The sequence below is a fragment of the Pelodiscus sinensis genome, chromosome 1, assembly GCF_052426305.1.
Source record: "Pelodiscus sinensis isolate ZL-2025 chromosome 1, ASM5242630v1, whole genome shotgun sequence".
Lineage (NCBI taxonomy): Eukaryota > Metazoa > Chordata > Testudines > Trionychidae > Pelodiscus > Pelodiscus sinensis.
Genome location: NC_143052.1, coordinates 270,862,889 through 270,888,354, shown reverse-complemented (window position 1 = coordinate 270,888,354; position 25,466 = coordinate 270,862,889). Strand labels below are relative to the sequence as shown.

At 43.0% G+C, this 25,466-nt stretch overlaps 1 protein-coding gene across 2 annotated transcripts in view; it reads left to right on the top strand.

Moving 5' to 3' along the window:
- The window catches only part of SCEL (sciellin), a 72,199-nt gene that overhangs the window by 6,762 nt on the left and 39,971 nt on the right, over nucleotides 1-25,466 (top strand). Inside the window, exons 2-9 of one of the 2 annotated variants that reach the window (XM_006116447.5) lie at nucleotides 6,878-6,951; nucleotides 14,159-14,288; nucleotides 14,950-15,012; nucleotides 15,400-15,468; nucleotides 18,159-18,227; nucleotides 21,651-21,710; nucleotides 23,502-23,567; nucleotides 25,140-25,193. In XM_006116447.5, coding sequence (XP_006116509.1) covers nucleotides 6,909-6,951; nucleotides 14,159-14,288; nucleotides 14,950-15,012; nucleotides 15,400-15,468; nucleotides 18,159-18,227; nucleotides 21,651-21,710; nucleotides 23,502-23,567; nucleotides 25,140-25,193 — 554 coding nt within the window. In that variant the 5' untranslated portion in view covers nucleotides 6,878-6,908. The remainder of the gene's footprint in view (nucleotides 1-6,877; nucleotides 6,952-14,158; nucleotides 14,289-14,949; nucleotides 15,013-15,399; nucleotides 15,469-18,158; nucleotides 18,228-21,650; nucleotides 21,711-23,501; nucleotides 23,568-25,139; nucleotides 25,194-25,466) is intronic. The other variant, XM_006116448.5, reaches the window with a different exon arrangement.

Below are 25,466 nucleotides of genomic sequence, written 5' to 3'. Positions count from 1 at the left end.
TTAAGGAAAACTAGTGCTTGATTACAGTGGAGTCTACTTAAACTTCTGGGAGGTCAATACCCTGCCTGATTAACAGAAGCAAGACAGTGACTGGCCAACTGAAAGCCCACTTGGCAAGATATGGCATTCTGGACACTTCTGTCACTGACAACAGGCCCTAATTTTCCTTTGAAGAATTCAGGGCATTTGAATTCTTATGGGATTTTGGCCACTATAACTCCTCTCTAGCATGCCGAAAGAGTAATGGTAAAATGGAATCAGGTAAAAGATTGTTACACCAGGATATTTCTTCTGTATTTATACTCCTTCTTTGTGTTTTTGGCCCTCAATAGCATGCCATCACAGGGGGGCAAAACAGTCTCCTTGATTGGATGAAGGACCAAAACCCTGCTATCTATTGCAGCTAGGACAGGGATACTTCACAGAGGAGATGGAAAATAATCAAAGAAAGCAGGCAGTACAGCAGTGATCTCTAGCCTTTTTATGACCAGTGTGGTGGTCTGTTGAGGAGATCAAGCTATCTCAAAGATTCTGTAACTACCTGAGCCTGTGGTAAATGCAAGACTCCAACATGGCTATGGGCTAGCAACTTCTCACTACAGGGACATGGGGTAGGATGTGGCCATCAACTTTTTTTGTTTTTAGTGTTTATGTTAAAACATTTGTGAAGTTGTGAAGTCAGAAACAGCTGTGAAGTCATGAAGTCAGAAATTGCTGGGCTATCCTAGATAAAGCATCACCATGGTTGACTGACATTTTGACAAGTTTTACAAGCAAACCTACTCTTATTATTCAGGGAGGAGATGCAATGAAAAGCAATAGATTGTCAAATATTGCCTTTGCAATTTTTTTTAAATCAGGTCCTATCTTGTGTTCTTGCTTCTCATGTGATTATAGCAAGTTAGGTACCCTAACTTATGTGACAAAACTCATTGCTAACCAGAGGCACTTGCATGGTAACTTACACAGACGTTCCTAGGAAAAATTCAGATATCTTTGATTAAAATTTGTCAGCAGAATTTGTAAAGGATATTTTTATAAGATGTTACAGAATCAGACAGGTTTACTATAGCCTTGAACATATTTTTATGAGGTGGGTACCAAATAATGCAATCACATATTTTGTAGATTACACAGTACCACTGAGTGCTTTGAACCAACATAGTAGTCAAAAGAGGAAAGTGCTTTTAGTGAAATTTAATTCTTTATTAAATTGTGAGCTAGTATAAGACTGTTTTGAAGATTTTTTTTAGCTCATATCTGATTTTTGTCTTTACAACGACCTTGTTAAATATTTCTATTTGCTTTAATCAGGGTATTGGCTGTTCTGATTATTATTGAGGAGTGCCAGGAATCTTAAGAATTTTCACAGAATGACTTGAAAAACTCAGCTTAAAAAGTAAAAATGCAGTTCTCCTTGTCAGGACTAGTTTTCATGAGTTTTAAATAATATACTGTCAGGGCTGTTCTAAGTATTTTGTTTAGGCAAGCTTGCAGAACTTTTTGTCATTTACCACCTATATCCCCATCCCCAAGTCTCTTCCTGTCTCTCATCCCAACGCTTGCCTGACATTCTCACATCCCTCTCTGCATTGTGTTGTTGTTCATCACGGCTGGCTTTGGGGTGGGCTCTGAGGGCCCCTGCCAATGGTGGCTTGCCAAAGGGAGCGCCATGAGCAAAATTTGAATTCCTGTCTGACCTGCAAGAGAGATGGGGGGCTGACAGAGTAGCAAGCAGGCAGAGGAGCAGCAGCGCTGGGGGTGCAGAGAGACCCAGCGCTGCAGGAGACAAATGGATGACCAACTGTAGAAGCGAGAGCACCTCCACCCTGCTCCACATGTGCCGCCACTGCTGTTCCTGCTCCCCCCTCTTTCTCCTCAGAGCCACCTTAATCACTCTGGACTGGCACCATCCTGTGGGGGGGTCTGATGTGCTGCTTCCTCTCTGGAGGCCTGGGCTGGAACCACTCTCAGTAGCCTGAGTCTGAACACAAGACTATAAGCTCCCGACCCTGACTGCTCTCTTAAAGAGACAGCACGCTCATATACTCAGGCGTGCACACTCTGTCCCTCTCTTTCTCTCACTCTCCCTTGCCAACACACAACACCAGGGCTCCCTGCATTCAGGTCACTTCCCCACCTGGATGGTGCTGAGGCTTCAGAGCTGTGCTCTGTCCCTTTCCTGGTGCATCCCTGGGCTGCTTGGGGTGAAGGAGCAGTCCAGTATGGGAGCAAGTAGCAATGCCAAGCTGCTATGTGTATCCTGGTGGGCCAGTTTCCCCATGAGGCACAGTGCAGGGGTGGGTGCAGGAGGGGGTCTTGGGGCTGGGGCACTGGAAGGAGTTGCAGGCATTAGGAGCAAAGGGGGCACAGTGCAGGGGTTAGGGCACAGGAGGGAGGTGCAGGGTCTGGGGGGAAGGGAGGGTGGGAGGCCTTGGGAGCTTAAGGTGGACCCGGAGTAATGGGGGGGAGGCCACCGTGGCTATGGGGCCAGAGGCACCAATATGCAAATTCACCCAGAGTGCCATCGTCCTACAGCCAACATGGTTGTCCAATCACATCAAACTCAGGTTGTATAAATAAATATGGTAACTGTATATCAATCACTGTTTTCAGGGAAATTCTGTGTCATTCTTACAGACGACCACTTTGTCCTGGTTCTTGTAAGCTCTAGCAAACTGGACACTTGAAGTAACTGCAGGGCAGTGGATGGCACCAGACAGTGCTTTTTTTTTTGTAAGAAAAAAGGTGCGGGTACTCCAGGCTCAAACATGTTGAGGAAGGGGGAAAAAAGAGGAAAAGAGTTGTTGAGCAAAAAAATGCGATCGCATCCCCTTTAAGAGCCAAAATGCCATGCCGGGAAAAAAACCTGCCTTGTTTCCTGAGCAGGCTTCTGTCAGGAGACAAGCAGCACCAGGAAAACAGGTGCCAGTAAGTGCAGGTAGAAATACCATTCCTTTACTATGTGTTGGGAAAACAGGTGACAGTACGCATTCCGAGCTGCATTGTCACAAAAAAAGCACTGGCACAAGAGGGTATGTGCGCACAGCTATTGGGAGCATGTTTTGCAGTCTGGACAGAGAGACTCAGGCTACTGGGCTGCAAATAACAATGTGAACAGTCTGGCTTGGGCTGGAGCTAGGAGTGGGGTGAACTTTAGAGCCTGAGCTTCAGTCCAAGTCATAATGTCAGTGCAATGTCTTAACAGCTATTTTTACTGAGAGCCCCACTAGTGCGTTGGGGTTGACCTGAGCTATGAGACATGCTCCCAACAGCTGTGAAGACCTACCCTTACGGATTATCCTAGATCTGTCCTAATATGTTGCCACCCAGCCCTCTAATATAAAGTCTTTCAGGAAACAGCCTCTCTGCATATAGGTCCTGATTCACTGTCAGCTTACATCTGTGTAAAACTAGCATAAGAAAGTGATGGATCAGGTACACAGAATGGAAGGAATCCAGGGGAAGACAAAGGACTGAGGGTACGTCTACACTACAACATTAATTCGAACTAACTTAGTTCGAATTAGTTAATTCGAACTAAGCTAATTCGAACTAACGGATCCAGACTAAAAAACTAGTTCGAATTAGCGTTTTGCTAATTCGAACTAGCATGTCCACATTAAGTGGACTCTGAACCAGGGTTAAGGATGGCCGGAAGCAGTGCCGGCAGGGCATCAGAGGAGGACTTAGAGCCACCTCTTGCGGTCCCGGGTAAGCTGGAGATGCTGTCTCAGGCTAGCTGAGGGCTGTGCTTAAAGGGTCCCGACCCCCACCCCGGACAGACAGTTCTCAGGGGTGCCCCGCTTGCAAAGCAGTCCTGGCTTGGAGTGCCCGGACTACCCACACTGGGCACATCACAGCACTCGGCCATCAGACTGGCTGCATTTGCCGCAGGCTGCCATCTGGGGAGAGGGGACAATTGGGGGGCTGTAGGAGAGCTTCCACCCCCAGAAGCCCGCAGAGCCAGACCAGTCCTCCCCATCGGGGGCTCGTGCCCCATTCCTCCCTCATCTCCTTCCACTTACCCTTCCCTAGCCCCTCTTCTTGATGTACAAAATAAAGATAACGTGTCTTCCAAAATGGAATCTGTCTTTATTGAACAAAACTGGGGGAGACTGGGAAAAGGAGGTGGGAGAGGGGAAGAGAGAGGGTAGGAGAGGGGAGGGCAACTAAAATGATCAGGGGTTGGGAACAGGTCCCATATGAAGAGAGGCTAACGAGACTGGGACTTTTCAGCTTAGAAAAGAGGAGATGGAGGGGGGACAGGATAGAGGTCTCTAAAAGCAGGAGTTGGGTGGAGACGGTGCATCAAGAAAAGTTCTTCATTAGTTCCCATAAAGAAGGACTAGAGGACACCAAAGGAAAGGAATGGGTAGCAGGCTTCAAACTAGTAACAGAAAGTTCTTCTTCACAAAGCAAAGAGTCAACCTGTGGAACTCCTTGCTGCAGGAGGCTGTGAAGGCTAGAACTGGAACAGAGTTTAAAGGGAAGTGAGATCAAGTCATGGAGGTTGGGTCCATGGAGTGGTATTAGCCAGGGGGTAGGAGTGGTGTCCCTGCCCAAGGTTTGTGGAAGGCTGGAGAGGGATGGCATGAGACAAATGGCTTGGTCACTGTCTTCAGTCCATCCCCTCCAGAGTTCCTAGGGTTGGCCGCTGTTGGCAGACAGGCTACTGGGCTAGATGGACCTTTGGTCTGACCCAGGACGGCCATTGTAAGCTCAGGGCTCAGGGTCGGGGGTCTCAGTGGACCCCCTTGATTCTCTTGCACACCTGCTCCTGGGTGGCCAGGCTGGCAGCTCTCCTGCCCTAGCCGGCCACTTTCCTGTGCCTAGTGCGGAGATCATGGACGAGGTCCACGATGTCCGCACTAGCCCAGGCGGGTGCCTGCCTCTTGCCGTCCCGGGTAAGCTCCCAGGAGCCGCCAGCCTGGTCCCGGGAAGAGGGGGAGGGCTGGGGGGCATCGGGTGGGTGGCTCGATCCGTGCCAGGTGCAGGGTCTGCTGGCTGGGTGCTGGCAGGATTGCACCTGGCACGGGCACCGTAGCCAGCCCGTGCCCCTTTAAGGGGTCCGGGGCCGGGAGGGGGGCAGACGAGTTTCCCTGGTGTTGGCCAGAGTGGCCACCAGGGAAACCTGGGGAGGGCTAGCCTCCCACTAGTTCGAACTAAGGGGCTACACACCCCTTAATTCGAACTAGCTAGTTCGAACTAGGCTTAATCCTCGTGGAATGAGGATTACCTAGTTCGAACTAAGCGCTCCGTTAGTTCGAATTAAATTCGAACTAACGGAGCGCTAGTGTAGCACCTATGAAAGTTAGTTCGAACTAACGTCCGTTAGTTTGAACTAACTTTGTAGTATAGACATACCCTGAGAGAGTAAAGGAATGTGATATGCAGAGAGAGAATGAGGAAAGGATCATAAATATGAGAGTGGGAGAGGAGAGAGGAAAATAGTAAAGGCTACATCAAAAACAGAGGAGGAAGAAAAACAATCCAAAACCTCAAAATACAGAACATGTAGTAACAGATGGGAATGACAGTTTTCCTCTCTCCTCCAGCATCCAAATCCTCCTGCATACACTACCCTGACCCCCACTATACCATACTAATACCCAGTATATCCAAATATGCTATGAACCCTTCTCCTTTGAGACACGCATCCTATTTTTCGCTCTACAGCTGGTTGAGCTAGAAAACGAGTTAATTTTAAGTATTTGCAGAAGCCCATTTCAGATTTGATTTCTGTTTGTTTGTATGAATTCATGTATTAAGGTTTGAACAGTTCAAATTCTACTGATGTAACTGACTATGAAAGGCTTTCTTGTCTCCTAGAAGATCTCAAGTATTTCTTGATTAGGTTCTGATTTATAGTGATTCTTTATTAAGATGCATCTAAATTTTAGCGACTAATACTGCAATGCACTAAAGCTCTTGAAGTCACAGCAAAGTTTCATCATTCAAAACATTTCTAAATTTTCCTCAACATTTATTTGATAAGGAGTTTTACCTCAATCATGGGCAAAAGCCTCTTAGCAGGCTGGATCCAGCCTGCCTAGGGCTTTGATTCAGCCCGTGAGGCAGTTCCAGGCCCTGCCCTCAACTCACTGTCTGGGAGCTAGAGACATGAGAGCCTTTTTATTTGCTTCTATTTAAGGGGCTCACGCCTACTGGATGGCTGCGTTGCCTGGCAGCCACCCAGCAGGCACAAGCCCTTTAAACAGAAGCAATTGAAAGGGCTCGCAGCTCTCGATCCCACTGGCCCAGTGCCTGGGAGCTGCCCGGGAGGTGTGAACCCTTTCAACTGCTTCTTTTCAAAGGGCATGTGCTTGCCAGGTGGCTGCAGGGCAAGTAGTTAGAGCAGGGGACAGGAGCTGCCAGCCACGTTATGGGAATTCTAAACCTCCACCCCAGACACCTCTGGGAGGAGGCTAGTCCCCAGCACCCTCTCATGTGCTCTAGGTCCCTTCCATTGGCCAGAAGTCAGGGGGGAGGGACCACAAGTCAAGCAAAGCTCCTGATAGGGTAGCTCCCAACCAAACCACTGCCGCCCAAGGCCCCGCCCCTTCCGGGTCGGTCTGGGGCCACTTCCGAAATTTATGAAGTGGCCACCCTTCAGAAATAATTGCCCACCCCTGCTTTAGGGCCTCGTCCTACTTTCACTTGAGCTAAACTAACACCTTTCCACTGATTTTTGAGTGACAGTTGGATCAGGCCCTTTGTGAATCAAGTTGCGTCAGACTCTTCTGAAATCTGTTGTGCTCTGTTATATATTTCCAAACCTAAGCAGATCCCGTGTTGATGAAGATGACAAACTGTCATTGTCACTAATTCTTAAGAACACTATGGTGAGATTGTTCAATGTTTTTTTTTCTTTTAGATCCCAAAGGAGGATACATAACCTCAATAAAATGTCGACCTTCACCATAGGAAAATCATCCACTAATCAAAGTGGTAATGTTGATGCTGTTACTTTCAGGGGATTTAAAGCATGGGGGGCTGGGGGAGGAAATGAACTCTTTTCATTGCATATGTGCAGTATGTGAACCTAAGCCTAGTGTCACGGTGGATTTACCTCAACATGGTTTCAAATCAGACTGTATACAGGCAGTCCCCGGGTTACGTACAAGATAGAGACTGTAGGTTTGTTCTTAAGTTGAATTTGTATGCAAGTCGGAACTGGTACATATTGTAGGGGAAACTCCAGCCAAACATTTCTCCAGAGCTCAGTTTTATTCTCCCACACCTCACTTCCCTCAGTCCTTTATTCTCAAGCTGAGGTGTCTGCTGAGAAAAGCTGCTCCGCGTCTTCCTGGTCTGCTGGGGGGAAGTAGCTAGTGCGGGGTTGCCTCACCCCGTTTGTAAGTAGGGATCCGATGTAAGTCGGATCCATGTAACCTGGGGACTGCCTGTACTGCACACCCAGGAAGAATGGCAGTCTAGTTATTGGATTAGGCAATACATGCACGGACTGGTTTGAGAGGGGGAGGCAGCAGTGCGGCTTGATCCTTATCAGCACTTTCATTCTAGCTGAAGCTCTGGGAATGGCAGCACCACACAAGGGAAGAATGCGGGAGGGAAACAGCAAGAGTAGAGCTTGGATTTTGCTTGGATTAGTGCCTGTGGTTACCCTGGAGACCAAGGAGCATGCTCAACAACTGCAAAGGGAAGCAGAGAAAACAGGCAGTGTGAGCAGAGAAGCCTTTGCAGAGAGGAGCAGGCTGACTTCCTTGCTACTCTGTCCTTCTCTCCAGTGCAACCTGTAATTTCAGATTTTTGGAGAAGGAGACTTAGCGAAAGAAAACATGGGAAGATAGGGCAGAGGGAAAGGAAATATAATTCACTGGTTGTTATCAAGCAAGATTATTGCTATTGTCAACCCTGTCTGTAATAATGCCTCAGAAAGGAGAAATATGAAAATGGAAGTCAGTGACAATCTTACCACTGACAACATTGGAAGCAGGATCAGGAACCAGCCCTGGAAAGACTTATAGCTGAACATTTCAGAAGCCCTGAAAAGGTTTTGTTCAACCAGCTCCAAGACAAGCAAAGACTAAACAAGCTTCTTACTTGATCTGATCTATTAAAATTAGGACTGTCAAACAATTTTAAAAAATTGATGATGATTAATTGTGGGATTTTTAAAGAAATCTTCATGAATTGCAGTTTTAAACACCATATATTTAAATATTTGTGCATGTTTTCTCTATTGTAAAATATTTTGATTTCAGTTATAGCACAGAATACAATTTGCACTTTAAAAAAGATACATGGAAGAAACAGTCTTTTCACGTCATACAATTATAGTAATACAATTTATCTATAAATGTAGATTTTTTTTGGTACATAACTGTACTCAAAACCAAAACAGTGTAACCATGTATACTTTGTATTCAGTGTTTAATTTAAATTAATATATTTGAAAATATAGAAAAATATCCAAAACTATTTACAATAAATTTCAATCATATATTCTATTTTTGGCGAACAGTCTGATTAAAACTGTGATTAATCGTGATTATTTTTAATCAAGTTAATGTATTTTGATTTGTTTTGTTTATTTAATCAATTTAATCTGTAAATACTTAAGTTAATTTTAATTCGCAACCCTAATTAAAATGTTTACCTTGACTTGAAGCACACATCTTTATACTGCCATTTTTAATAATTGAAATATAAGGTTCTGTTAGTTGCTGCATCATCACAAAGCAGCCATAAGGATTAGTATAGAACAGGGGTGGGCAATAATTTTTGAAGTGGCCCTTGGCCGCACAGGAAGGCATGGGGCCAAGATACTTACAGGTCTGGGGGATTGGTCTGGGGGGCAGGGAGTGACTTTGCCCCCTCCCATGTTCCTCCGAGGTGCCCATGCCCCTGGCGTGGAAGGAGACTTCTCATGCTCCCCCGCCTCTAGGCCAAATAGGACCTGGGGCGGGGAAGCGCGCATAGCTTCTTCTGCTCTGTCCCCACCCTGTGAGCAGCGCGTGGCGCTTCAAAGCACCAAGTGCTCCTGGCAGGGTGGGAGGAGGCTTTGCGCGCTCCCCCGCCCCCAGGCCCTAATTGGCCTGGGGATGGGGGAGTGGCAGGGTCTCCATGGGCCAGATTCACCCGTTTGGCAGGATGGATCCGGCCTGTGTAAGTCCTTTTGCCCACCCTGGCATAGAAGCGCACTACACAGAGTTCGAAGAGGAACTCTTGCGGAGCACAGACTGTTACACGCTTGAAATGGGTGCAACATGTGGTTGGCACTGTGTAAAGCTTGCAACTGAGTTTTGCCCATGCCTTAAGGATTGTTTTTTGTCCCAGTTGTACTTGTTCAAGGACTAAGGATAAGCTGAAGAATAAAAATTATATAAGCGTGGTGGGCGCCAGCAGTGGCAGCCCCAAGTGCAGGAGGGCTGTTAGCAGAAGCTGCCTTGCTCAGGATCCTGATTAATTACTATGCTTAATACAGATAGAAAGATCTATCTGTATTAAGCACATTAATAATTTTCATCCTTGGCTTGATCAGTATAGTTCCAGTTTAATATGGATAGGACCACAAATACTGTAGAAACACACTTTAACAGTAAACTATTTTAACTGAGTATTAAAAGCAAATATTAAATGCGTATTGTTTAGCTGCTGCCTCTAGATGGGGCTTCATTTCAAGTTAATTGGATTACTTAAAGTAAGAAATATGATTTAAAAAATCCTAAATAGACTTTGAGAGTGATTTCACTTTCATTATATGCCACTGGAGAGAAATTAATGTTCCACAAACCAGCCTCGATGTTCTCCTGGGTATACAAGGATGTGCATCTTGAAAATACCACATTAGTGCTTGTGCTTATGCATAGTGGCATATGTGTAATTCTGGATTTTTGAAGACATGTGAGAATATAACTGACTTTAGAGCAGAACCTTAAATATGTTGGAAAGGTTTGCAGGAATCCTTTGCTCAGATTATGCTACCGATATGAAAGGAGTCCTGGAAAAATTTCCTTGCTTCTGGTGACGTCCTTGTTTTGTCTACATCAACGCCCCCGCCTCTTCTCTCCCACGGTGGCCCAACTGAGGGGCGCACCACTCAGCGCCATGGCAGGAGGAGGAAGCGGGGGCCGTGACGTACACGGCCCTGCCCCCTGTCCGTGTACCTCACCACCCCGCCCCCCTTCCTGTCCCACCGGGGCTCAGATGAGCGGTGCAGTGCCAGCGCCACTCAGCTGGGCCGCGGTTGGGGAGCAAGCGGCCATTTGGGGTCTGGCTGCGGCCAGTAGCTGCACCCCCCCCACCAGGTCTGCTTCCCGCCCCCCTCCTCCCGTCCAGTGCCACGGCCCCCGATCTCCCCAGCTCTGCTTCCCGCCCCCTCTTCCTGCCAGCCAGCCCCACGGCCCCCCGGACACCTCCCACCTCCCCCCCACCAGCACTGCTTCCCTCCCCTCTTCCTCCGGGACCCTCCCTCTATGGCATCCTGCGCTGCTCAGCTGAGCGGCGCTCCCGCCGGGGGAGCAAGTGGCGGCAAGCGGCCGTTTGGGGTCCGTGCTGCAACCCCCCCTCGCCAGGTCTGCTTCCCACCCCCTCCTCCCGTCCAGCCCCACAGCCCCTGATTCCCCCCCAGCTCTGCTTCCCACCCCCTCTTCCTGCCAGCCAGCCACATGGCCCCCCAGATACGCCCTGCCAGCACTGCTTCCCTCCCCCCTTCCTCCGGGCCTCCCTGTTGTACCAAATAAAAGCAAGCAGGATTTTATGAGGGGGATAAGGCAAAAAGCCACATTTATTGTAAAGATAATAATAAAAAAATAAAGAAAAGATAGAAGCAAACAACGTTGTTTAACTACTTATTCCTAACACTACTTAACCCTTATACACTTGTGTATATATATATATATATATATAACCATTCATTTATACATTTATTTATTCAAGTTTTGTGTATAGTTACCAGCCTGGAAGTTGCTTGTGACAGGATACTGGCCAGGTACTTTGTACACAAGTGATGGTAGTGGGGAGCGAAGTTCTGATTAGATGCGCATTTGAAGCTCCTGGTGGGCTGGCAGCAGAACCTTGGACTTTGATTTTATAGTTTTTTAGTTCAGTTCTTATAGGAATTTTTTCCTATGCCAGTTTATGGAAATTGCTGTATTATGCTGATGTTTCCAGGGTGGCTGCCAGGTGCTCATCAGTGATCTTATCGGGTGGACCTCCAGTTTCTCCACTTGACACCTTTTGGTTGCACTGGCACCTGACGCCTTCTTCAGCCCTTTGTTGCTGTATTCTTAGGCTGGCACCTCTTAGAACCATTCACTTATCATCCAAGCACTCTCTCTCTCTTACATACATTCCTTAATGTTTCCCATACAATGTTTTTGTATAATAATAACTTTACATATATTAGAGTTGTAGTTACAAAAAGTTTCTGGGTGGTATTGCTTAAAACATTCTCTGAGTGCTGAGTAAAGTTACAATGTTTTAAAGAGAACAGGCGTCAATTAAGTAACAATGCCCTTAGTCAATTACAGGGCTTGGCTCCCATAGCAGAGTTAGTGGTTTGACAATGCATTGTTACAATGTATCTTTGCAATGTTAATTTCAAGCAGCCCCTTGCACAAACTTGAGCATGCCCTGGAGCACAGACGGGGGGCGGGGGGGGGGGGGGGGGGCTGTTTCTGGTTACATAGGATTATATTTTTAACAGTTCTAAGTTACATGACCTAATACATTATATTTTAAAGGGACAATAATAATAATAAATCTAAACATTTAACAATCTTAACAAATAATAATAATAATAATAAGAATAATTAATAATAAATCTAAACACTTTAAGTTGTGGGGAACAAATTATGGGGGGTCACTTTCATTTGGAGGAATTATTTTCAATACATTAATATGTTATCCCTACATCCCCATCCTCCCCTACAGTGCCACAGCCCCCGATCCCTCCCAGCTCTGCTTCCCACCCCCCTTCCGGTCATCCCCGCCCCCTTTCCCTCCCACCATGGCGCCCCGCCCCCATTCCCTTCCCTCTGTGGTGTGTGGGTTCCGGCGGGGGAGCAAGCAGTGGCAAGCAGACCCCAAATGGCTCAGCTGGGCCCGGCGGGAGTGCCACAGCGCGCCACAGAGGGAGGGGAAGGGGGGTGGGCACCACGCAGAGAGGGGAAAGGGGGGGGAAAGCAGAGCTGGGGGGATTGGGGGCAGTGGGGCTGGAGGGGAGGATGAGGGGGCCCGGAGGAAGGGGGGAGGGAAGCAGCGCTGGCGGGGGAGGAGGGGTGTTCGGGGGGCCGTGGGGCTGGCCGAACCGCCACGGAGGGAGGGAAGGGGGGCGGGGTGCTGATGTACACGGCCAGGGGACGTGGCCATGTATGTCAGCGTTACAGACTCACAGACAATGTGCTACTATATATATGATGAGGTTTGCAGAAGTTGGAATAAGCTGTCTGTTATTTCGAAATTATTTCAAAATGATGGAATTGCTGTGTAGACGCTCGCATAGTTATTTCAGAATAACAGCCGTTATTCCGAAATAACTTTGCTGTGTAGACCCATCCACCGAGTATAACCATATACTTTCAATCTGAATGATTTTTGTTATATCTGCTCAAATCCATTTGAGTGAACCAAGGACTTTTGAAGTTTCTGTGCTGGGGTGGTAGGCACCGTATATACATAACCCAACAGGCTTCCCAATACAATGGATGCAGAACCCATTTTTCCTTAAGCACTCCAATTTATTGAGTAAGTGGGTATCCTTAATGGTGGTTTCAATCTTCCAGTTTGTCTGTGTTACTCTGTACCAAGCATTCCTCTAAGCTGCGTGGTAGCACAGCCATGCAACTGCTTAATGAGCCCCACTCAGGAGCTTAGGGTTCTGCACATGGAGCTGCCTTGCTGGAGGAGGGGCACTTCCCCCTAAGCTACAGTGGCAGCTCCCTGCTGAGGACAGAGCAGCGAGTCTCTCCCAGCTGGTAGATAGTTGAGGGAGAAGTGCCCTTCTCCCAGCCAGGCGGCTCCATGCACGGCAGCCCTGGGCAGGGTTCATTTAGCAGCTGTGTGGCTAGGCTTAGAGGGAACCTTACTCTGGACCCTATAATTACCCTCCAGCATATCTACCTCTCTCCCCCCGTATAGTATCATCTGAAAACTTGCTGAGAGTTCAGTCCATCTCATTTTAGATATGTGTGTTTGTCCATCCATCTGTGAGTGCATTTGTTCAAGAACTCCTCTTAAATAGTAAGAGCTAGGACCACCACATTTGGTATGCAGCTTCTTCTTTTTATAACTAAAAACCAGGTGAGGGTTTGTTTGTGCCAGGACAATGGGATGTGCCTTAGGCCAAAGCCAGTGGGCAATCTGCGATGCCCTCCCTCCACCCCTCCCACTCCAGATAATTAATGAAGATGTTGAATAAAACTTGCCCCAGGACTGATCCCTGTGGCACTCCAGTTGAAACCATCTGCCTAGACATCAAGCTGTTGATCATTATCCACTGACACTGACATAAGAACATAAGAACGGCCATAATGGGTCAGACCAAAGGTCCATCTAGCTCAGTATCCTGTCAGCCAACAGTGGCCAATACCAGATGCTCATGAGGGAGGGAACACAACAGGTAATCCTCATGTGAGTCCTCTCCTGTCACCCATTTCCAGACAAACAGAGGCTAGGGACACCAGTCCTACCCATCCTGGCTAATAGCCATTGATGGACCTAACCTCTATTATATTGTATATGAATCTGTCTAGCTCATTTTTGAACACCGTTAAAGCCCTAGACTTTACCACATCCTCTGGAAAAGAATTCCCCACAGGTCGACTGTGCGCTGAGTGAAGAAAAACTTCCTTTTGTTTGTTTTAAACCTGCTGCTTATTAATTTCATTTGGTGACCCCTAGTTCTTATATTGTGTCCTCTTAGTCTACTCTTTTCTAAGCTGAAAAGTCCAAGTATTTTTAATGATCTAGCTAGCTTTCTATCCACCTTTAAGTCCATTCATCTGTGCCATACTTCTTTAACTTGTTGGCAAGAATACTAGTGGAGACTATATCAAAAGCTGTGCTAAAGTTAAGGTATAACTTGTGCACTATAATATGTAGAGATATAGTGCAAACTTTCTCAGAAAAACAAATATTTCTTATGCTCTTAAGTTTTAGAACTGTATTGCACTGTTTTTTTTTTCAATAGGTACATTTAGTGATGTAAAGAGTCCCTCTCCTACAGGGAAAAGCAGGCAACAGGCTATTCAAGATGACAACAGCAAACGAAGGAGCCTGTTGCAGGATAACAGCTGGATAAAGAAAAGACCAGAGGAGAGGTAAAGACAGAATAATTTCAGCTTAGGCAGTAAAGAGCATATACAACATATATATCCTTGACTGCAAGTTAACTTACTCTTCTGGTTTTTATATTGTCTGATTTTTTTGCATGAGTAATGCAAGTGAGTTTGCATTTATTTCACTGTAAAATCTCTATTGGCCCAACTCTGAGAGAAACTGCTGCTAAGTGCGTCCTGCAAGCTGTTAACACCCGCTGCTTCCATTGTTATCTCTGTGGGAGTTTGGGGTGCACAGCATCTTGCCAGATGTACTCAGCACTTCACTGGATGAACTTTAGATGATATTCCCATATGCTTTTCCATGCCTGGAAACAAGTCATTCATTTAATGTTTGACAGATTTATTTAAGGAATGTAATTGAACCGGGACCAACACTTTTACACAGTGGAGCTCTGTTATTATGATTAGTATTGCAATAATGCCTAGAAGCCCAAATAAGTTCAGGCCACTGTACAAATACATAGTAAGAGTGTCCCTGTTCCAAAGAGCTTACAGACAAGCATTGCTGTCAGTGGAGTTACTGTGGTTTAAAACTGGTGTGAGATCTGAGTCAGGAGATGAATCTTTGTCAAGAACTTGGACTTTATTTAAATAATCTGATTTTCACTAAAGATCTGGCTTTTTCCCCCCCCTCCCCCAGCACTAATGAAAACTATGGCAGAGTTGTGCTTAACCAATACAAATCTCAAGAGAGCTTACACAGGTACAGTAAGTTGTATGTCTATACATCTTTCAACTGCTATTGCCAAAGGTAAAGGAAAATAAACACATGAAAATCCTATTTATTCAAAGAACTGGCTTTGTTCAGTTCAAACCTGTCTTGCTCCCATTGTCATTAATTACTTACCTCCTATCAACTTCTTCAACGGAAATAGAATCAGGTCTTTAATTCTGAATATATCTGAGTACTGCATTATGTCTTAAATCAAAATTTGCATATTGTTTAATTCATTTGATCAAATGAATTAAAATGTTAAAATACATGTGTATATATGTTTATTAGAATAAAATGCCATTTTTGCAAACAAATGCAAATTTTAAAATTAGTTTGTTTTTGATTACATGTCTAACTAGTTTTTCTTTGTAACAGTAACTTAAATGAAAAGGAAGATCAGAAAGTGTTACTTGGCCGATACAGGTCTGATACCACTTTAAACAGGTAGCATATTATTACGTTCAGTATTTTGTCATTGTTGTGCAAATGCTGCTTTGTATCTGTTTTGTCTGCAAAAGGAAAAGTATTATGAAGTAAAATGTGTTTGAGCTGAATATTAATTTTTGCATTTATACCACCATAATCTGATTTATTTATATTTTAGAACTTCTGAACATGTTTTTTCCTCTAAGATCTTTTGGCATAGTTCTGTGTCCAGAAAGCATTCAGATAGCAGGATGGTATAGCAGTTTCTGCATCAGTTTTGGTTGATGTTTAGACTTGGATGTACATTTAAAAGGGATTTCCCATTTTTATTACTCTGTGTCTGTAGAACTGGTTAGGGTCTTCTATAAAAATGGATATCCTAGTATTGTAAATGTAATTCCTTCTGATTTACTCCCATGTAAGTGAGCAGAGAATTGGGTCCTCTCTGTGTAATATAAATATATACATTTCTGCCAGCAAATACAGTTGCCGTGTATGTGAATTAGCAATGGCCTAGCCTCAAAATGTTCACATTGAGGAAGCCTCACCCAAGTTTCTGAGACACTATGTTTCCCTCCAAAATGGATCATAAATCCCTCCTTTATTTATGAGAAGTGGGAAGGGTATCTTAGGGTACGTCTAGACTACAGGGTTTTGTCGACAGAAGTTTTGTCGACAAAGCTTCTGTCGACAAAGAGCGTCTAGACTACATTCAGTTCTGTCAACAAAGCAAGCTGCTTTGTTGACAAAACCCTGTAGTCTAGACACAACCCTACATGCAATAACACCTTCTGTCGACAGAACTCTGTTGACAGAAGGCGTTATGCCTCGTAAAATGAGGTTTACCGGCGTCGACAAAACTGCTGAGTTCTGTCGACGTTATGTCGACAGAACTCAACGGTAGTCTAGACGCAGGTTTAGTTTTGTCAACAAAAGTCCACTTTTGTCGACAAAACTCTGTAGTCTAGACACACCCTTAGGTTTCCCAGCTTTTTTCTCCCTTCTTATTGAGAATCAATTACATCTGTGGGAAAGAGGTGAAAGACATGCCTTAAGATCAGGTGGTCATCATGATGCACTTTATGCTGTGGCTTCTTTGTACAAAATATTACTGACTCTAAAACTGATGTGCTGAAGAATAAACACTACTAATTTACTTCTGTGATATTTGAGCCTTGAAAAAGGTGACTGAAGTAAATAAAAAGAACACTCATGCCCATCTTAATCTTCCAGTGCATTGTTGCCATGAAACTCTGAGTCACTAGCACAGAAATACTAGGGAAATTAAAGATGTAGATATAGTTTCTCCTGCAATGTCCTGTCCTCCATAAAAATTAGAATGCAGGACAAGTGCCTTAGCCTCTTAGTGAATAACAGCTGATTGAGAATTAATTTAAGAAATTTTCATCCCTATGATGCCTGTAATGTTAGAAAGTTTAGTGAGACCTCCAGTGGTCTCCTGAATAACTGCTGGTACATGCGAAACTTAAACTACTTGCATATCTAATGTTAAGAGTTTAAAAAAAAAATCTAGAGAACACATTGCACAAAGTGGGCTGTAGAATGTCTGTGGAAGAATTCCTGTTGAAAGCAATCAGATGTGTATCTGAGAGCAGAATATGTAATTCTTTGTTTGACAGTGACATCTGTTTAGTAGTTCTATGACTGAACATGGCTAATTATTGTTCTGTGTCCATTGCATTGTATGGGTACTCTTTTATTTTAAAAAAGAATAAATAATTGAAATTATTTTCACGTTTGTATTTAAATAAAATGGGTCTCAACTGACAAGCGTTTTTCAGAAAAGGTGAAGTAATATCTTTCATTGGAACAACGTCTGTTCGTGAAAGAAAGAATGTGCCACAGAGCTCTTCTTTGGGTATTTTTCATCTTCAGAGCTCTTCAACTGTTTTCAGTAATTTAAGCTAGTTAAGTGAAGAGCGGTTAAGACAAACATTTCCAATTTAGAGTTTATCATGAATCTTAAAGTATGTATTATACACTTGATCTTTGTGCTGAACTCCTATTGGTATTAATGGGCATTCTACACATGGAATAAGGATAGAACTTAGTAAGTGTTACCAGTTCTCCTAGAATACATGTTATACTCAGACTGGAGTGAAAGATTAAAATGCTATCTTATCTTAATTCTGAATTCACTAACAGTTAGAAAAAGTTTTAGGCAATGACTATATAATTTATAAAAGACATGAAAAATCATGTGCAGCTGTTACCCCTGAAGGTCAAAGCTCAGTTCCATCACTGATTCTGTACCAGAGTATTTTCAGATCACATTGATTTCTAAAAACTATCAGGAAAGAATATTGGGCAGTGGAAGAGTCATTTGATTGTAAATATACAGCATTGCTTCATCAAAAGGCTTCCTAACAGTTTGATCTTCACTAGTGTTCACAGCCAGTTTAAAGGAAAAATCTAATTAGTACATTTGAATGATGACTGTAGTATTTACAGCATATTTAACCATTCAGAATTTGTAATCTTTTTTCAGCAATATGCTGACATTGAAATTATTTTGATTCAGGTTCTATACTTTTCTTATTTATCAAGATCTCATGTGCTGTATGCCTATTATGTAGCCTCACCAGGTAATAGATGATGTTGCCATGTTATTTTTAGTGTACTTGTAAATATTTTATTCTAATCTAAATGTACTGTGAAAATTTACTTTGTTCTGTATTTCTGTGCAGAATTTCAGACAGTAGCGATGCTGATAAATCAAATAATTCCCCACTCTCAGGAAACAGGACAACCAACAGGTATGAGCCTGAGACCTGCTATCCCTTAAAGAGATTCTTATACATTCTGGGCTGGGGCAAAGTATTAGGGAGCAGGGAGGATGAGGGCTCTGGCTTGGGGCTGGGAATGAGGCAGTTGGGGTGAGGGAGGGGGTTCAGGCCTAGGGAAGAGGGTTGGGCCTGGAGGTGCAGGGGGTGTGGATTCTGGTGGGGGTGCAGGCTCTGGGGTGGAGCCAGGGTGGTCAACAGACTTGTGAAACTCCTGGGTAGGATGTTATTACTGTTATTTCATTAGTGATGCATAAATCAAGGATGAATAGAGAGTTTAAGCAGTAGTGTGTAACATGAGAAAGATTTTAGAGCTGGTCAGAATTTTTTGAAATTTAGATTAAAAACTTTTTCATCAAAATTTTCAGCTGAAAAACAAATGAAAATGGAAAGAATTTTTGCGAGCTGAAAATAATACAAAAAAAGAGTTGGTTTTTTTTGTTTTCTAATGAAAAATACCAAAAAATTTTGAGGAAACCAGACATTTTCTGGTTAACAAACTAAATTTTCCACTGGCAGAAAGAGTAGACCTGCTCCAGGTTTTTTGTTGAGTCAGGAATGACCATATTAAATATGTACTAAAATAACTGAACAATTCTGAAGATATACCTACTAAATTACTGTTGGCACATGAGCGACGAGGAGTCCTGTGGCACCTTATAGACTAACTGAAGTGTAGGAGCATAAGCTTTCGTGGGCAAAGACCCACTTCGTCAGATGCATGCATCTGACGAAGTGGGTCTTTGCCCACGAAAGCTTCTGCTCCTACACTTCAGTTAGTCTATAAGGTGCCACAGGACTCCTCTCGCTTTTGCAGATTCAGACTAACACGGCTACCCCTCTGATGTTGGCACATGAGTAATTTAAATCTCCATTAAGAAGATAAAAGTCCTAAAAGCTCAGCTATAATATTTGTACATGAAATGGGTCACGTTCACCCTCGTCCAACTTCATCAATGTTAGTTATCTTAGTAAAAAATTATGTCCTTTCCAATTGTTATGATAACCAAACAGTACACTGAAGTATAGCCTTATGAAGTGGTGAGATAACTTTAAAGTGAAACTGAGTGACTCTGGCACTTACATTGCAAATGAGATTATGTTTTCAGATTAAGATTTCTTTCAACTTTGATATAAGCAAGTATGAAATATATAAAATGGGTTTTATGTTATCCAATGTTCCCTCTAATTTTTTACAGCTGTGAGCAGGCTGAATGTTTTCTATTTGCACCAATGTAGAGGTGATGTGGGGTGAAGCTGAGAGGTTGACAGTAAGGATGATAGATAGCAGATAATTGAGTAGTCATGTAACCGCATGAAAACTTTGTGGTTACACGACTATTTGATTATCCCCAGGGGCAGAGTCAGCAGCCCAGAGCACTCTGGCCCCATTCCTGGGGAGCCCACTGCCACTGCGTGCTGCTGCCTCTGTATCAGAGGTAGCAGCATGGAGTGGCAGGGGAAGCCGGACCATGAGGGGAACCAGTATAAAAACCAGCTCCCCGCACAGACCAGCTGCCTGCCACCCCGTGCTGCTGCCTCTGATACAGCACGGGGTGTCAACAGCCCTTGTCCATGCGGGGTCTGATCTCCCCAGCAAAAGATTGCTCTGTGGGATGTGGAGCAGCTTGTGACCATGGGGAGCTGGGAAGGCCTCCTTCCCTCTTCCCATTCCCCCCCCCCCCCATAGGGGCTGCTGTCACAAGGCAGTCTCTGCCCACAGTGGAGCAGCCTCTCTCCGGGGGGCACTTCGTGGCAGCCTCCCCTGCCCCGACAGCAGTGTGCGGCAGGGTGCAGGTGACAACACAGAACCTGTGCTTGGAGGTGGGAACCAGCTTTTAAGCTGCTTTCCTGCAGCAGCTCCTGCTCCCCACCTCCTTGCTATAACAGCAGTAAAGGGGGAATGCGTGTAGTCAAGAACATTAACCGATAAGCCTAGGCCTACTGGTTAATCATATGGTCAACTATATGTTGACATCCCTAGTTCACAGTGTGGGCAGGGGCTCACGTGTTCCCTAAGCAATGTTCATAACAAGATTTGTGATAGATTCCACACTATATCAATGCTTACTTGTTCAAAAGTTGAGAAGGTAGGACAATAACTTATCAGATGCAAACCTCATATGAGTAAATCACTGCAGGTCTAAATGTCAAATAGTCTTGTGGGCATATACTTAAATGTACTGCATTCGTCATCTATCATCAGTATGATGGCAAAGAGATGTAGGTTGCTTGTTAACTGAGTACCACCCAGATCTCTTTCTAGCTGAGTCCACAAGATGGTATGACTGGATGTTCAGTCTGTGGACATCACTGGTGATCTCATTACGACTCCAAACTTTTGGTGACCATGTGATTGCTAACCATGTAGTGGCATTCCTCAGTAAACATGCTTTGTAATTTGTTGATCTTCCATGCTAATAATAAGACTGTACCAAGAAAGCAGCTAAACCAAACTAGTGCTGATGGAGGTGGTTGCTGGCTTTGGTTACAGATAATGTGATGGCTGACCTATGCATATTATGGTACAACTGATGAAGATGAAGGGAATTGAGAATGTACAGCATTGCCCCAATAATAGTATTCTATTAAGAAGCATATCATTCAAAATGTGAAAAAGATCTTTTAATGTTTTGGTAGCTATAAAGTATAGTGCGGTGAAATGGATGGATATAACAGATAAGATATTTACAAGTGGCTAGTGTTTTTGGGTGCCCATTTGAGACACTTTAAGGTGATTTAATTTTTCAATAGAGAGGTAGCCGTGTTAATCTGATCTTGCTAAAACAAAAGGACAAACTATGTAGCATTTTAAAGACTAACAAGATGGTTTAAATAGGTGATGAGCTTTCGTGCACCAGACCCACTTCCTCAGATCATATTCTGAAAGAGAATTGGCATGACCATATATACCAAAGGAATACAAAGAAAAAAGTGAACACATTATTAAACTGACAAATTTAGAACATTCTGTTCTAAATCTGATTTTGTCAGTTTAATATGTTCACATTTTTCTTTGTATTCCTTTGGCATATATGGTCATGCCAATTCTCTTTCAGAATATGATCTGAGGAAGTGGGTCTGGCCCACGAGAGCTCATCACTTATTAAACCATCTTGTTAGTCTTTAAAGTGTTACCTAATTTTTCCTTTAATTTTTCAGAATACCTTCTGAATATCAGGACCCTTCAAAGTATTTTAAATTGGGCATCCAAAATTGAGGCTCCTGAAATCACTAGTTAGTTCTGAAAATCTTAGCCAACATTTGTACCAACTAGTGCTTATAATTCCACCCTTCCAAGAGTTCTGATAGCAAAAATCCCATTTCTTAGTTTATTGATTAAAATCATAACTTCACTGAAGAACAATGAGCAATCTCAGGCTCTTTTGTTAACAGACAGTCCTGGACTCCTCCTGATAGATCAACCACCACCACATCTCCTGTGAAGCACAAAAGGTATTCAATGCCACCTTAGTCTTGCTCTTTGAGGATATACACAGTACTGTTGTGCATCATCAATGTATTATGGTTATATTGGAATCACAACTTCCTCTAATGTGTTTGGAATTTATTTTTAAAAGAATTAAGCTCCTGAAAATTATCATGAGCTGGTTGGTCCCCACTAGACCACTGTGGGGTAGGAATTCTCTTTTTATGCTTATTTGTGCTTAGTCTAGCACAATGGGTCCTGATTTTTTACCAAAGCCATTACACACTACTGCAGTACAAATGAACAATAATAGTACTGTCTTCTATAATAGAGGAGACTAAGGGTGTGTCTAGACTACATGCCTCCTTCGACGGAGGCATGTAGATTAGCCAGATCGGAAGAGGGAAATGAAGCCGCGATTAAAATAATTGCGGCTTCATTTAAATTTAAATGGCTGCCCCGATCTGCCGATCAGCTGTTTGTCGGCAGATCGGGGGAGTCTGGACGCGATGCGCCGACAAAGAAGCCTTTCTTCATCGGCACAGGTAAACCTGGTTTCACGAGGCTTACCTGTGCCGATGAAGAAAGGCTTCTTTGTCGGCGCATCGCGTCCAGACTCCCCCGATCTGCCGACAAACAGCTGATCGGCAGATCGGGGCAGCTATTTAAATTTAAATGAAGCCGCGATTATTTTAATCGCGGCTTCATTTCCCTCTTCCGATCTGGCTAATCTACATGCCTCCGTCGAAGGAGGCATGTAGTCTAGACACACCCTAAGAGAAACTTTTCTGATTTCAATGGCAATAGCTGGGAGATGGAGAGAATTGGCTATGGAGTACAGGGTTGCCACCTTTAAGATACAGAAGACTGGGACATCTAGCATGATCCTGAGTCTATAAAGCTGGACAACTGGCAGCGTGTAATGAACACTCTTACAGAATTCCCAGGAGCTCTATCTCAAATGAATGACAATCCTGGGAAAAACATGCACAGGAGGCAACCCTAGCAGAGAACTGAATTAGGCTGCAGGCAGATACCCATTTTCTTCTACATTTCATTCCTGGAAGCAACTCCAAAATTCTGTGCCTTATGGTTTTGTTCCAATTCCTTCTCCATTCCATATACTAAAATGATCAGTAATTAAATTATTGACATTGAAATTAAAGTGTTGTTGTGTTGGAATTAACATCCTAATGTGATTAACGGAGAGTAGACAGTTTACTCCAGTCATTTCTTTAGGCTGTCTGCAGACATGGGAAGACATCATTGCAATAATTACACTTGGTGCACAATTTGGAAGATTTTTCTTTACTGCAGTGATGGTTAGGAACTTATGTGAAAATGAAAACTTAAAATTCTGCACAATCTAAGTGTGCTGATAAGGCCACATAAAAATATCAGTTTATCCAAATCTGATTGGCTTGATTGTTTGACTCATCTGGTTGTTCTTTATGAGACCTGTTCTATTTGGCTAAATTCTTACTTCATTTGAGCTGTACCAAAGAAGAACTTGGACCAAAGATTTGATTTTGTACATTGATGGCACTCTTGTAATTAAAGGTTTCGTTTTATAACCAATTACATTACATTTCCATAAAAATGCTCTAACAGAATGAAGAGAATAGTGTGACAAGATTGCAGCATCTATTAAAGCCCAGAAAATAAGTTTTAAAGGAGAATGATAATGTATAAAATGTTATAAACATTTTCTATATCACCTTTGACACTCTAATATTCTAGAATTAAACTGCTGTTCATTCACTAAACACTACATGCTCATGCTCTGTAATTGAATTATTCATTAATACTATAAACAGGCAGTCTTGGATGCCACCACCAGTCTCCAGTTATAAGAACATCACCGTTAGTGTGGAAAACAATGGGTAAGGATTAAGAATAGCATTTAGGTGTTTATTATTATTATTATTTTGGGGCCTGATCCTGATTCCATGAATCAGCTCCCAATAACAAATATTTAGGAAATAGTTCAGAAAAACCTGTGCTAAAATTAGCTGCAGTTATGTAAGAAATGAATGTTTAGTTTTTAATACTACAGCTGCATCTGCTTTCTGTCTGATGAATGAGACTGAATGAAAGTATCTTTTCTCACATCTCAATGTTAAATATGGATGAATTATTGAAAATGTGTACACTCGCCCACCAGATGTGGGTATTAACTTTATTCTGAATTATTCATACCAGTGAAAATTGCTTTGTGATATCAGTGTTTCTAAGTAAAATTACATTTGCAGAAGTGAAATTATAGGAATTGAACTCGGTGGGACTACTCATGTGTATACGTTTAAGCAGGTGCACACATATTCAGAGAACTGGGATCTAAATGGCAATTATGTTCTCAGCTATATGTGTAAAATTCTCCTTGAAGTATGGGTAGCTGTTCAAATGGGGAGAATTGGGCCCAGAATGTTTGATTGAAAAAGAAAAAAAACCCAATTTAAAAATTATTAGAGGAAAATCCACAAAAGCAAAAAGACTAGGAATCTAGGATAAATTTCAACAGTGCTATTGCATTGTGATACTTTAGGTAGTCTAATAAAGATTGCATTTCCTTCTCCCTTAATCCCTAGTTAAATAACAGTGGGACGGATGTACTAGACAGGAGAATATTGATGACTTTCACTCACTCCATTTTCTGAAGTGCCATAAGGATTGGTTTATTGAAATCTTAGAGCGATTGAAGAGGGAGAATGTGGCACTTAATTTGGGGGCCCCTTCACAGCAGCCACCTGTGAGTGACTAATGACAGATTACACGATCTCCTCCAAAGCTGCACGCTAATCACTAATTCACACTGAGGCCTAAAAGCATTACCCTTTTAGTGACATAGAACATGATTTTGTTAGGAAGAAGGAGTGAATGAGGAAGATGATTAGAAATGTGTTCACAAGCCTAATTTTTAGATGTTCATTTATACGTAGATAATTTAAATATATTGTTGCACATAGATAAATAATGCACTTTTCTTAGTTAAAAGAAAAATGATGCACATACAAATCATGCATAAAAACCTATATAAAATGTATGTACAAAGCTTAATAAATCTTCAACATGTCAAAAAATGTACCCACAAAACTTGAAATGGGATTTATTTACAAATTCAATTATTTTTTTAAAATCTCCAACAAACCAACTCACCATGGTTTGTTGCAATCTGGATAAATTTGAACTGCTTTTGTTTTGTTTTTACCAAGTTGTTGGGAGCTGTGAAGTGGCAGTCTGAAAACTGGCCTTTCATTGAGATGTTCTCTATAGTCTGTCTGTGCAGGGGCTATCCATTCTTTTGTAATGAATGTTTTTGTGAAGCAGCACACTAATTTCACCATTTGTTAGCTTATGTTGTATCTCTCAAAGCTCTTTCTAAATGGTAAATTAGCAAATAAATATTCTTAAAGAAAAATGCTCAGATACTATATTTATTACATGTTTTTACACAGGCAGCCCAGCACCCCTCCACATACAACCACCATAACAACAGTTGATACTAAACGGTAAGAAGGAGTATACAGTGATTATATTATGATTCCTTCAGAAACATGCTGAAGAAGTGGGGTTTGTTTTCCTATGCTGCAGTACAGTTCCTTTCAAGTCCCTTAGCTCATTATAGAATAGCAACTCTGTGATAATCCTGAATACAGGCAGTCCCCGGATTACGTACAAGATAGGGACTGTAGGTTTGTTCTTAAGTTGAATTTGTATGTAAGTCGGAACTGGTACATATTGTAGGGGAAACTCTAGCCAAACATTTCTCCAGAGCTCAGTTT